The sequence below is a fragment of the Peromyscus leucopus genome, chromosome 4, assembly GCF_004664715.2.
Source record: "Peromyscus leucopus breed LL Stock chromosome 4, UCI_PerLeu_2.1, whole genome shotgun sequence".
Lineage (NCBI taxonomy): Eukaryota > Metazoa > Chordata > Mammalia > Rodentia > Cricetidae > Peromyscus > Peromyscus leucopus.
In genome coordinates, this window is record NC_051066.1 from 11,523,333 (window position 1) to 11,535,592 (window position 12,260).

Below are 12,260 nucleotides of genomic sequence, written 5' to 3' on the forward strand. Positions count from 1 at the left end.
TTGGAGCGTGTGGGGTGCCACATGGGATGGCGCCTGCCAGGACATACTTAGCAGGGCTTAAATTACCTTTGGCCCTTGTCTTCCTGGGTACCCTGGTAATCCTGGCACTCCGAGCTTTCCCTAGGAGCAGAAAAAAGACTCATAAATCACAAACACTCAACCTTGTTCTCTGAGCAGAGAACACTGGCGTATTCTGAGAGGGGCTAGGGCAGGTTGGAAGGGTAGGGTCAGTGTACAGAGGCAACTGGATGTCCGCCTGGAACTGAGTGGGTCTCTAAGCCTTACCCTACCAGCATGCCTGGAAAACCAAACACCAAGCAAAGGGATGGATAACATGGCCAGGAGGAAGAATGGTCTTTTCTGTGGAGGTTCTGAACACTCTGTGAGAGTTCTAGCCCGGGGCCAGATGGAGTGGGAGGCTTGAGTCCTCCTGTGTCCCCTCCTCCCCAGGTTACTGGGGACAAGGTGTAGGCGGGTACTGCTGGTACAGGGCAGGCTAGAGACAGGTGTCTACTGGAGCCTCATGCACATGCCGGGCTGTCAGACTGCAGTGAGAACATTCTGTCACTCCCAAAATGGAGACAGGACTTGATAGGGATGGGTGCTCATGTATGGCTGGTGAGGTCCCCAAGCTTTGCCTCTACCTGGAGGAAAACATTCTTCCAAGGTATGGTGGCGGGCTCAGAAGGGGAACTTGGAACAGGAAAAGGACCAATGGACACACACACACACACACACACACACACACACTGGGAGAGGTAGCAAAGGCTGGGGGTGGTGGGCATGGACTACTCAGGAGTCCCACTACCCATCTGGTACTCAGAGCCCTCGAGGCGTAGTTAAGCACTGTAAACACGAACCTTCTCCCCAGTGGGTCCCAGAGGACCAGGATCACCATTGGGACCACCACGACCCTTTGGACCTTCAGGACCATCTTCTCCTCGAGGACCAGGTGGGCCGATCTCCCCCTGCAATCAAAAAAGACGAGGTGAGGGAGACCCTTCCCAGTCTCCACCCCCAACTGACGCCTCCCACCATCCTGGGGTAGGGCTGCCAAGCAGGCATGCTGTGTGAGAACTGAGCTTGCCTGGCCTTTCTCTGCAAACCGGTGGTCACCTCTCTGCTGTCACCTCTCTGCACCGAGTGCCACTCTGGCCGCCATCTCTGCTCCCTGACTCCCCTGTCTAGTTCAGTGACTCCTGGCTAAAATAACTGGTTAACAATAGTGGCTGCAACTCGCTCTGTCCCTGCATTAGTTGGGGTTCTCTAGAAGAACAGTAATCTTTCCAGGCCATGCCCTCAAAGGCCCACCCAGAGGCATGTCTCCTAGTTGATCCCGACCCAACCATCACAATCTTCAAATTCACCTTCTTCTGAAGCCTCAGGAGGCATCAAGGTGGACCTCTCCCCAACTGGACAGTGATCTGCCTATAACCCACACCCAGGATACCCAGAATGCACACCAGAGACTTCATCCAGTGTCCCTAGTTGCAGGTGTGAAGTCTACATCTAGACAAAGAAGACCCACTCAGGCTGCAGAAGCACTGTGGCCATCTCCAAATAGGTGTCCTGGAGCTCTTAGTGACCTCTGCATGAGTCTTCTGACTTGCTGCTTCCAAGAGCAGCTGCAGACAGATGGATGACCCACACACATCAAAGCACAGACTGCTCAGAGACAGACAACCGCAGAGTTCTCATTCAACCTACCAATCCTTTAGGTATTCACACCTGAGCACCTACAGAAAGCCCAGCGCAAGGCTCTAAGGAAGCAAAGCCATAGCACCTGCTCCCTCATCTCACCCTCATCTGTTGAAATCTGAACTGTGCTCCCAGGAAGTACCTTTTGTGTGACTCATTACCTATCTATCTATCTATCTATCATCTATCTATCTATCTATCTATCTATCTATCTATCTATCTATCTATCTATCTATCTATCTGTCTATCATCTATCTGTCTATCATCTATTACCTATCTACCTGTCTGTCTATCTATCTATCTATCTATCTATCTATCTATCTATCTATCTGTCATTTATCTATCCACCATTTATCTCCTACCTCTATCCCATCTCCAAGGTCTCTCAATAAACACCAAACTGGCTGCAAACTCATACCTATCCTCCTGCCTCGTCTCTTGAGATTACAGCCACACACCACCACACCTGTGCCTCAGTCAAGTGGACTCTAATTGTGTGTGCCAAGACATCAGAGAGGAGGAGTCAAAGGGTCTCCTGCTGTTGACCTAGGGGTAGCCCCTCAGCTGAGGCACTGAAGAACCTGCATCTGGAGGAGGCCCGGGAACAGCCACCTTCAGCAGCAGCATAACGGGACACCAAATCCCTATTTTATTCTCCTCCTCTGACAGACCTGCAGGTGGTTTCTGCCATTCTCTGTCAGGTTGTGACAACAAGTGTCAAGTGTATAGGCCCTCTTGTTCTGGAACCTTAGCCGAAGGCACCTTTGGGGCCCATTTGGGGATAATTAGAGAAGTGGACAACAGGCCTGAGTTAGCCAATAGACAATACTCGGGTGGGTACAACAGCTGGGCTACCAGGAGCACAGTGCGTCACCTTCTGCCAGGCTCTGACTCATCCTGAAGTTGTGGGGGAACTTCTCAGCAGGAGCTAGCAGGTGGATCTAAAGGTCACCACCTAGAAACTGCCCTCGGTGCCACTGTTAAGCCCTGGTTCATTGTGCTTGCTGTGCTGGGCACCCCCGACCTGAGCAAACCATGTCCTCTTCTGTACCGACAGCTTTCTCTGGAGCTGGGGTGAGGACCTCATCAGAAATCAGTCAGGCTGTGGGGAATTCACCCGCTGCCCAGCACCAAGCGGCGGAGTACTGGGGTTACATGGGCTTCAAGAGAGACTTGGGTGCCTCCTGGGGGACCAGGATGATCTAGGAGCTCAGCAGAGGCTGCAGACCCTCAACAGGGTATGGTCCTGCTGACCATCTGCTACATCTTGGGCAGTGGCTTGCTTATGGGCCTGTCTAGATGATTTCTATGCCCCCTCCCATTTCCTCTTCCCGGGGATGCTCACCATCCTCTGGAGTCAAATTTTTCTGTAATCCAGGGACGTCTGTCCTTACTAAGCTACACCCAGGGTAGGGTACCAGTGACCACAGTTGTCCTCGGGGTTAACACAGCTCTGGCTTTGGAGTGGGAACTGAGGAGCACTGCACAAGCCCCGCCCCCAGCTCCAGATACTCTGTCCTGAGACCAAGGTCTTGCAGAAGTGTTATCTTCTTTCTGATAAGCTGCTCTGTGCTCCCCCAAAGCCATAGCTTTCATGCAGGTCCCCAGACCCACTCTACTTGTCCCTGGCCCAAATCCTAGGCCCACAACACTCACCCGGTCACCCTTTATTCCCATGTCGCCTTTAAAGCCAGGGAAGCCGTCTTCACCCTGAGCATAGAAAAGAAAATACATCAGCCTTCAGAGAAGAACTCCGCTCCACAGCACCACTTTCTGCAGCACAACGCAGAGCCCCAAGCCCGGGGTAGAAGCAGGAGAGCTGTACAGGGAGGAAGCTTTGTGCCTGCACAGAATGAGGCGTGTGGAGCCCCGGCCTCTGGCCCAGCCCCAAGGCCCCTGCCACAGTATGCATGACGTATCAAGGCCATAGGTTCTCAGACATCCCTTCTCCCTAGAACCATCCCAGTCTGCTTTCCTGGGCTCCTTGGAACATCCCAGGAACTTTCCTGGTAAGACAGTGTCCCATGGAACCCAGTCACATCTTCCCAGGCAGCTCTATCTCATGAAGACAGGACAAAGTAAAGCAGTGAAGCTGGGACTCTAGAAACCCTCCTCAAAAAGGCAGAGGCCCTCCAGTCACAGAGCCTCCCAACAGGATGGGAATTCTGGGACACAGGGCTTGGAAAGCCCTTGGCAAGGGCATGTGGTCGGGTGGGGTGGGGGGTCTGCTCCTAAGAGGACTTGCCTTTCACTAAACCCCTATGAGATGCACATGGGGTGTCCTTGGCTGAATGGTTCAGAAGACACAGCCATTCCCCTGACCCTGCAGAAGGAGGCCTAGGGTTCTCCCTATGGAGGTGCTTTGGAAGGGGTAGAGAATGAAAGGCCTCTTGGCCTGCCCAAAGGGTAGCTGGCTGGTTAGTTAACACTCAGACACAAGGTAGACCACACAGATAGTGTGCTGTCCCCACCATAGCCCTTGAAGTAGTCTCTAGAGAATAGATTTCGGGCTAGCAGATCACCCAGGAAAGAAGGCAAATATCCACGGGTGTCCTGTGAGACGCAGTGGCATCACACCTGCAAGCACATGCACTTGAGCTCAGGCTTGGCAGGCCCTGCTCTCCCAGCCTTCAGACCCCAGTACCCCAGGGAGCCCCACAGCTTGCCACAAAGGGCAGACACACCCGCTAGCTACAGCGGAATGGCAAGGGGGTGCCCAATAGGATGGAACTCAAGATGGGCAGGCCTCACATCCAAATGCCAGGCCTCCTACCACCAAGTGGAACAGACTGAAGTGGCTGGCTGCACAGTTCCGTGAGGGTCAGGATGTCTCATCTGCCAGGGGTCCTGGGCACTCTGACTCGATGGCATTCAGAGCCATTAGTTAGCTTTGCATTAACCAATGATGATCCACAGAGGCCTGATAGGCAGCCTTGACCACAGCAGGCAGCACCACATTCTGAAATGTGGCTTATATGTGAGTGTGAATAGTCACTGAGCTGGACATGCCTTCACATGTTCCAGCTCTGAGCCCCGAGACTGGACTGTAAACCTGGCCTGGATGGACTCTGGGTAGGAATGCTGGGCTTCTCAGGTAATAACACTGACAACTGACCACCATGAGGACCGCTGCCTGTGAAGGACCCACAGGGAGAGACTTGGGAGAGGGAGGGATGTGAAGACAGCCATGTGGCCATCCGAGGGCCTCATGCTCTGGGCCAGCCCAGGAGACACTGACAGTACCACGATCCTCGGCAGCTCCTTTCTCCTTTTACAGACAAGTGAGCTTCCTTCAGGGTAGCATCAATTCCCCTCCACATTCAGAGGAAACCCCACAGGGTCTTGCATCACGCTGAGCCAGCCCACCCTCACGGGGACAGACCCTTACCTTCTCGCCTTTGGTGCCCTTCAGACCTCGGATGCCATCTGCCCCCTGTGCAGGCAAGAAAAGAGAATGGTCACAAACACACAAGGCCCAGGGGCGGGGGCCAAGGGAACGGCTCCCACAGGTGGTGTGTACCAGCCTCAGATGAGCCCTCTTCCAACACAGCCCCATCTCAGGAGGGAGAGGCGTTCCCTGTGCTCACACTGATTGACAGGGGCTCACGTGAGGCCCCCAGTGTCTTTCATTCCTACGATGGCCTTTGAATTCTTTCTATACAAGCATCCAAACCTCTCCCTGGCCAACTCCTCAAAGGTCTGGTTTTGCCTTTCCAAGGGCCCAACCCCCTCGAACACTTTCCTATGCTAACATGCCTGCAGGTTCTAGAAACAGTCCCTCAACCCCTGCAGCTAAGAAGAACTCAATGCAGGCAAGTGGGTTAAGATCCTGACTCTGTTCTACGGCCTCTGAGGACGTCTCAGTTTTCTGTGTGCCTCAGTTTCCTTACCTGGAAGTGGACTGATGAGGACCCTAGCCTTGTGACCAGTGCATACTAGGCACCCAGTAGACTAGCTGTGCCCTATCTGTGTGTTAATTCTGCTTTATCATTGAAAGGCGACACGATATTACATCAACTGATGTTACAACAATGACGCGGCTGTCCTCAGCCCAGGGTGGACACAGCTCTAAGGACACAGACCACACCCCTTTCCCCCATTCTCAATGGGCCCAGTGCCTCTGCTGACGGAAGTGAACTCGTGAGACCTAATGACAGATGCAGCCACATCCTCACAGTCCATGACTTTTGACCTGAGGCCTCTGAAAGGAGTGACATTTACCTACATGGACTCACTATTGACTCCAGGGGCTGCCTCAGGTACCTTTGCCTAGGACCCCAGAGGAGCCACACATGGCCCAGTTCTTCTGGATGAGGCTGCAGCCTGGGCCTGAGCTACCTTCTGAACCCAGGGGCCACCAGCTGCCCTCTGCTGGCCAGAGCTCCACAGAGCTTGGTAGTTCTAAGCCTTCTGTTGGGGTTGGGAAGAGCTTTAGAATGAAGGGTGGAGACACACCAACTCAGGAGCCTGGGCTGTGGCCTGGGCCTTGACACAGGAAGCGAGGAGCTATAAAGCAGGGGCACAGGTACCGTGAGAGCTTAACCACTGGAGGGAGGGAGTGCTCGGAGCATCAGGAGACAAGCCCACTGTTGGCAACATCCCTACTCGGCATCCCGTGATGCGTGACTTGGGATGTGAAATGGACAGCCAGGGAGCAGGGAGAATCTGGGTGGCAGCTGGGCCAGAGCAACTCTTGTTCACAGATCACTCAACCTGACACTGGACAAATAGATGTGGTTTGACGTGGAGGTGCCCAGTCTGTTAGGACAGCAGCCCCTGGCCCTTGGTGGCTGCTAAAGAAGGAGAAGGTCCTGGAGAAGGGGTGCCGACTCTAGGGAGTCTGCTCTGTGCTTGCTCAAACCTGAATATTAATTAATTAATTAATTAGTTAGTTAATTAATTGATTGATTCAGGTGGACGGAACTGAAAAAATGCAGGGGGCCCAGAGCAGACATGGAGACATCTGACATACGCCTGTCCACACACAGTCTGTGAGCAAGGCTTGCCCTAAACACCCAAGCAACAGGAGTTTAAGTACATCTGTGGTCCAAAGGGCCCAGGAAGGCACAATATGCCCTGTCTGGCCAGCTGCCTTGGAGCTCACGGTCTCTGAACACTCTTCATTCCTGAGATACCTCCTGGGTATCTAGAAGTCCCCAGAGAAGAAGACAGTGGGTGGGCTGTTCGGGTGGCTGTTCAAGCCCCACCCATCCTTACACTCTTCCAGGCACGTCCGTGGAGGGAAGAAACAGAATCACAAGAGCCTGGCAGAGAAGAACTCTCAGGGCCAGCCCTGCTGGCACAAACTTGTAATCCAAACTGCTCCTGAGGCTTAAGCAGGATCCTGAGTTTAAGGCCAGCCACCTAGGCAGCTTAGTGAGATTCTGCCTCAAAACCCAAAGTGAAAAGGGGCCTGGGGACTTAGCTCGCTGGTGGAGGGCTCATCAGATATGCACAAGGCCCTGAGTTCATCTCTTAGTGAGAAGGGGAGGGGGTGGGGAAGCCAGCCCTGTCTGCCTTCAGAGGCCGCAGTGAGAAGACCCGGGCTGTGAAGCAGGAAGCGGCTCTGACCGAATGCTGAACCTACTTGCTCCTTGACCTTGGACCTCCAGCCTCTATTTCAAAACCCCTGATCATGGAATTTCTCTTACAGCAGACGGATAAGCCACGGCAGAACCCTTTCTCAGGGAGAAGTTTAGATGGGAAATGACCAGACCTCCCTAGCCAAGGAACTACCCTAATAGTGACAGCTAGCACCCCACCTCTGCTGTGTCCATGGGCCTGGAACTCACTAGGTGGCCAGCATCACTTCTGTTCTCAAGAGCGCAAGGAGCGGGAGCATTTATTTCTCTTTTGGAAACTATCTTAAATCTTGCTTTTCCCTCTGCTTCCAAGTCTAACTGGATTGCTCATGTCATGGGTGAATTTTAATCAGATAGATAGATAAGAGCATTCCCCATAAACATTTTAAAGTAAACACCTTTCAGCTTGCAGAGGAAGCCTTATGCAATTAGCCATGTATAGGAGCTGCCAAAGGCTCGGGGTGGGCGACAGGAATTTGTAAGATAAACACGCATAGAGCTCCCATAATCAGCAGCGCTGCTCAATTATCCCCCTTACAGGATTCGCTAGGCATTCTGCTGGGAAAAGCATGCTTAAGGAGGAACCTGACCTGCCTAAGGCTGCCGTCCTTGAGAGGTCGCTCTTGAGGGATGTCCCCGTTTCTGAGACATGGAAGCAGGGCCATTTGGGTTCAAGTCTAGACTGGGGCACCATGCTCGGTGAGATCCTGCATAGTCTCTGAACACTGAGGTCCCGAGTTCTCCTCCCTCCCCCCTCCCCAGGGCAGCTGTGTACTTTGGGTCTGCAGCAATACTGGACAGAGAGAAAGTGCCACAAAGTAGACAGGTGATTGCAGCAGCCTTGATCATATTTCTGTAAAGACTTCAAACCTAAGAAGTCATCTGTGTGCCTGCGCTTGTGTACATGTGCACACTCACAGGGCACACCTGTGTTTCCTTTCATGTCGGGTTTGAAGGGAGGAAATGTTATCTTTTTTTGCCGGTGGGAAGCCTGGAGCTTTGAGATGCTGCTAAGTCCCTGTTATGGGGGAAGAAAAGGCCCTGTCCACACTCATCTTCTACAAAGGAATGTGCCTTCGCCCTGGGAACCTCGGAACTCGAGATTAAATCTTGCAGCTCAGAGCAAACACAGTTAGTGCTGAAGGGACAAAAGGGACGTTGCTCTCAATATTGCTCTGGCATTCCGTGTCCCTTAACAAGGTTCCAGGAATTTCTACCAGCAGAAACATGATTGTAAACAAATGGACATCTCCCATAAACCCTGCCTCCCAGGGATTTGAGAGGACACGCTGCTCTTTTCCCTTTTCCAACATGGCAGTGGCTCAAAGGACTGTTTCTGGGTTTCCCCCGGCTGGCCATGCCCCTGCTTCATGAGATCTATCCCCAGGAGAGGCTCCTGAGATCAGCCTGGTAGGACAAACGGTAAACATAAGAGGATGGCCCAGTGCCCCCTGCTTCTTCACAGGCTGACTAGGAGCTAGTCCCCTGCTCTGTATCAGTCTGTCCCCTTGCTGGCAGGCTGTATTTTCACCTGCTCAGATCTAATGTCCAGGGTCCCAGCATCTGTACACTGAGCTGGGGAGCCAGGCCTCACTAGAGTGCCTGGAGTGGGGCTTAACCACAGAGGAACTTCCAGGAACCAGCCAGGGCTGAGCACCCATCCCACCCTGACTCCCAGAAAGACCTAGAGCTGTACAGTCCCTCTTACCTTGACTCCTCGGGGACCCGGGTAGCCAATGGGACCCTGGGGGCCAGGAGGACCCTGAAACCAAAGGGAAGGAACATTAGCTCCTTTTAGGTGTGAGCACCTGGGCATCCTCCATGGGACCCTGCAAAGCAGCTTTGTGGCCTATGTAGGAGGCCCTGCTCGAGGTCCACACTGACACTGATGCTGATGATGGAGGAAGCTGGTGGTGCCTTTCAAAGAGCAAAATTGTCTGAGGACAATCAGATGCTGTGTCCAGCTCCAGGAGACCAGGAGGGGATGGGAAAGAGATAGCCATGTACATGAACACAGTGCTGGGTTGAGAAAAGACAAAGAAACATGTCCCCATCTTAGGCACCTTGTGGTGAAGCAATTTTGAGCTGAGGGGAACAGGGGTATTCTATTCAGGGAAATGACATCCTTCTACAGTCAAAAGACCTTCTCAACAAATGACCAGAGCTTACAATGCAGGCACGGTCCTCCACCCTGCCTGGGAGACCTATTCAGAGACTGGCTGTGGGGGCAGGGGCCAGTGGGTACCTACCTGGCCTCCTTTCTCTCCTGGAGGACCTTCTTTACCAGGGTGCCCCTGTCACAAGAGAGAAGGTCTTCATTAGTTAGCCACCTGCTCAGAAGGAGGCCACCTACCTCTGCAGCATTTACGTCACAGTCCTCTAGCTCTGCCCAGGAAAATAAAAGAGAGGCAGAGATGTCTGGACAGGCAGTCAAGTTACTTCCAGTCCCCAGACCTCAGTTGCTTCATCTGCAAAATGGGGAGAAGCAGTGTGGCCCTCCAGTTGGCTGGTCATGGAAGGGACATGAACGTGAGCTGAGGAGGGTACAGCAACCACCCAGCCTGAGACCAGCCTACCCTCCAGGGTAGACTTCATAGACCACAGAGGAGATTATGCCACTACTCAAGGTCACACCAGCCAAAAGAACCTTCAGGATCAGAATTCCGAGTCCCCAGGACCAGCAAGGGTCATATTGTTTGTCAAACAACAATAACTAGCTGTTTGGGGAAACTGAGGGCAGGTAGGGTAGAAAGAGGCCCATCTTTTACCTGACTGAGTGCATTAGCACCCCAGTTTTGCTCAGTCACATTCAGTGGGTCCCTGGGGCCTGGGAAACTAAGCCAAGGTGAGAGGTGGCCCTGCAGAGGCACCTGTGTCTTCTGGTCACCTCCCACCTAGCCACACTTGGGCTAATTACATCCTCCAGAACGCAGCATAGGCTCTGCCTCACCAGGCTGACCCTGGGGTTAGAGCCCTAAATTCACAAGCTGCAAGCCACGGGTAGAGAAAGTGAAAAGGCTGCCCATCTACGGACATGCAGTCCCACCACCATTTTCCAGAAAATTGTGCATGCTTGCCTCTCTGGGCCCACGCTCCCTCTTGTGAACAATGACATGACAGACACATGTTCTAGCTTGAGTGGGTGAAAGACCTGGGGCCCTAGACACAGGCTCATCTCCTGGGGAACAGCTGGCCACGTGCTCCGTTGCTTCTCTTAATTGATTTTTGCAAAGAGCTTAGCAAGTGAGTTGGGACACAAAGTTCCCATGTGGGGAGCCCAGTGAGCTTTGAGAAAAGCTGGGGCACCCCCAGGTGGACAGTGCCCGCTGCTCTGGCCCCGGGGACAAGCCCCTGCCTTGCAGAAATGACAAACATGTTTAAGGCACCAGAGGCTCTTGGTGGAGAGCAAGGAGAGGGCGTCCCACCTCAGGGCAGCCAGAAGGGTAACTGTGGTCTTCATCTCAGTGCCCACCAGCCGCAGACATGGATTTGCTCCGGAACCAGAGTGGGCGGGCACTACGAGAGGTCATATGCCAGGATCTCTGTGACACATGCAGTGACCCAGATGCCCCCTCTGTGTGCAACTCCTTCAGGGACATGTGGGAGACTGCACATGCTTATACCACAGAGGTCCTCAGAGACACCAAGGAGAGATTCCCTAGGCGCTGAGCAAGCACCAAGCAGAGTGTGCCCAGTAGCAGCTGGTGGGCACCATTGCCATGGCTGACCAGATGCCTTAGATGGGTGTCAGCTGGGTTCTAGAAGGAAGTACCGCGGTGGGGAGGCCCACGGCTCATGTTTCTAACCAGGAGGCTGAGGAGAAGAGAGGAAAATTTAACGCTGACAAATCTTCCTGCCGTGCAAGGCAAGGCTGCGTTCTCTCTGCCAGTGTGCATTTTCCCAATATTTTACAGTGAATGTTTCTTTCATAATGGAAAAATAATAAAGCTTAAATTATTTGTATTTGATATTTTTCTGATTAAAAAAGTAATATATGTTCATTGAAGACAATTAGGAGAGCGGAAAAGGAAATTAAACTCCTCCACAGCCCACCATGCAGAGCCACGAGGCTGGTCGGGGGCACAGGTTTCCCATCCATTTTCTCTGCATGTGTGCATACAAAGTGGGCCGCTATAATATAATCCGAATTTAATACTGGATCATGAGCACTTTCTCCAAACCTTGGATATTCATTCACATTTTATTTTTACTGGCTCCATTTACCCATCATTTTGCTGTGTGCTGTGGAGAATTAATCACATTTCAGGGCACTAGGTATGACTTGAAACTCTCTCCCTCTCTCTCCCTCTCTCTCCCTCTCTCCCCCTCTCTTCCCCTCTCTCCCCCTCCCTCCCTCTCTCCCTCTCTACCTCCATTTGTGTGCATGTTTGTGGGAGTGTATATACATGTGTGTGACTGTGTGTAGAGGCCAGAGGTTGACAGCGGGTTCTTCTTCCATTGATTGTCCACTCTAACCTTTAAAAGGGGGTTTCTTATTGAACCTAGAACTCTCTGATTCACTGGACTGGCTGGCTGGGAAGGCCCGGGGACCTCCCTGTCTCCTCTTTCTCAGCCCCCAAGTTACAGGCATGCACCGCTATGCCCAGCCTCTACGCATCCTAGGATAAACACTTTACTAACTGGGCCATCTCCCTGGCCTGTCAATCACTCTTTCTTCACAACCAAACTAAACAAATACTAGAGTAAAACAGCCTCAGCACAAGCTGGCCTCTTCAAGGTTTATCAACAGTAAGCTGCTTTTATAAGGAGAGCCATCCATCTTCCCTCCCTTCCAAACACACGGACAGCTGGATCTGGTTAGGATCCCGGTGTCTTTCTGGTCCATCTGCCATCTTTGGGCCCTTCCCGGGGAGAAAGCAGTCCTCTCCCACAGCACGTTTTAAAGCTCCAGTGTTGGAATTGACAGGATGTAGAATTCCTTGGGAGACAAACCCCCAGGCCTGTCTGTGAGGGAGTTTC

At 52.7% G+C, this 12,260-nt stretch overlaps 1 protein-coding gene across 2 annotated transcripts in view; it reads right to left on the reverse strand.

The window, feature by feature from the left end:
* Col5a1 (collagen type V alpha 1 chain) overlaps positions 1-12,260 on the reverse strand; it is a 154,004-nt gene that overhangs the window by 49,732 nt on the left and 92,012 nt on the right. For both annotated transcript variants that reach the window (XM_028883365.2, XM_028883364.2), the window contains exons 26-31: positions 9,530-9,574; positions 8,989-9,042; positions 5,087-5,131; positions 3,355-3,408; positions 861-968; positions 67-120 (exon numbers count right to left, since the gene is read on the reverse strand). In XM_028883365.2, the coding sequence (XP_028739198.1) occupies positions 67-120; positions 861-968; positions 3,355-3,408; positions 5,087-5,131; positions 8,989-9,042; positions 9,530-9,574 (360 nt within the window). The remainder of the gene's footprint in view (positions 1-66; positions 121-860; positions 969-3,354; positions 3,409-5,086; positions 5,132-8,988; positions 9,043-9,529; positions 9,575-12,260) is intronic.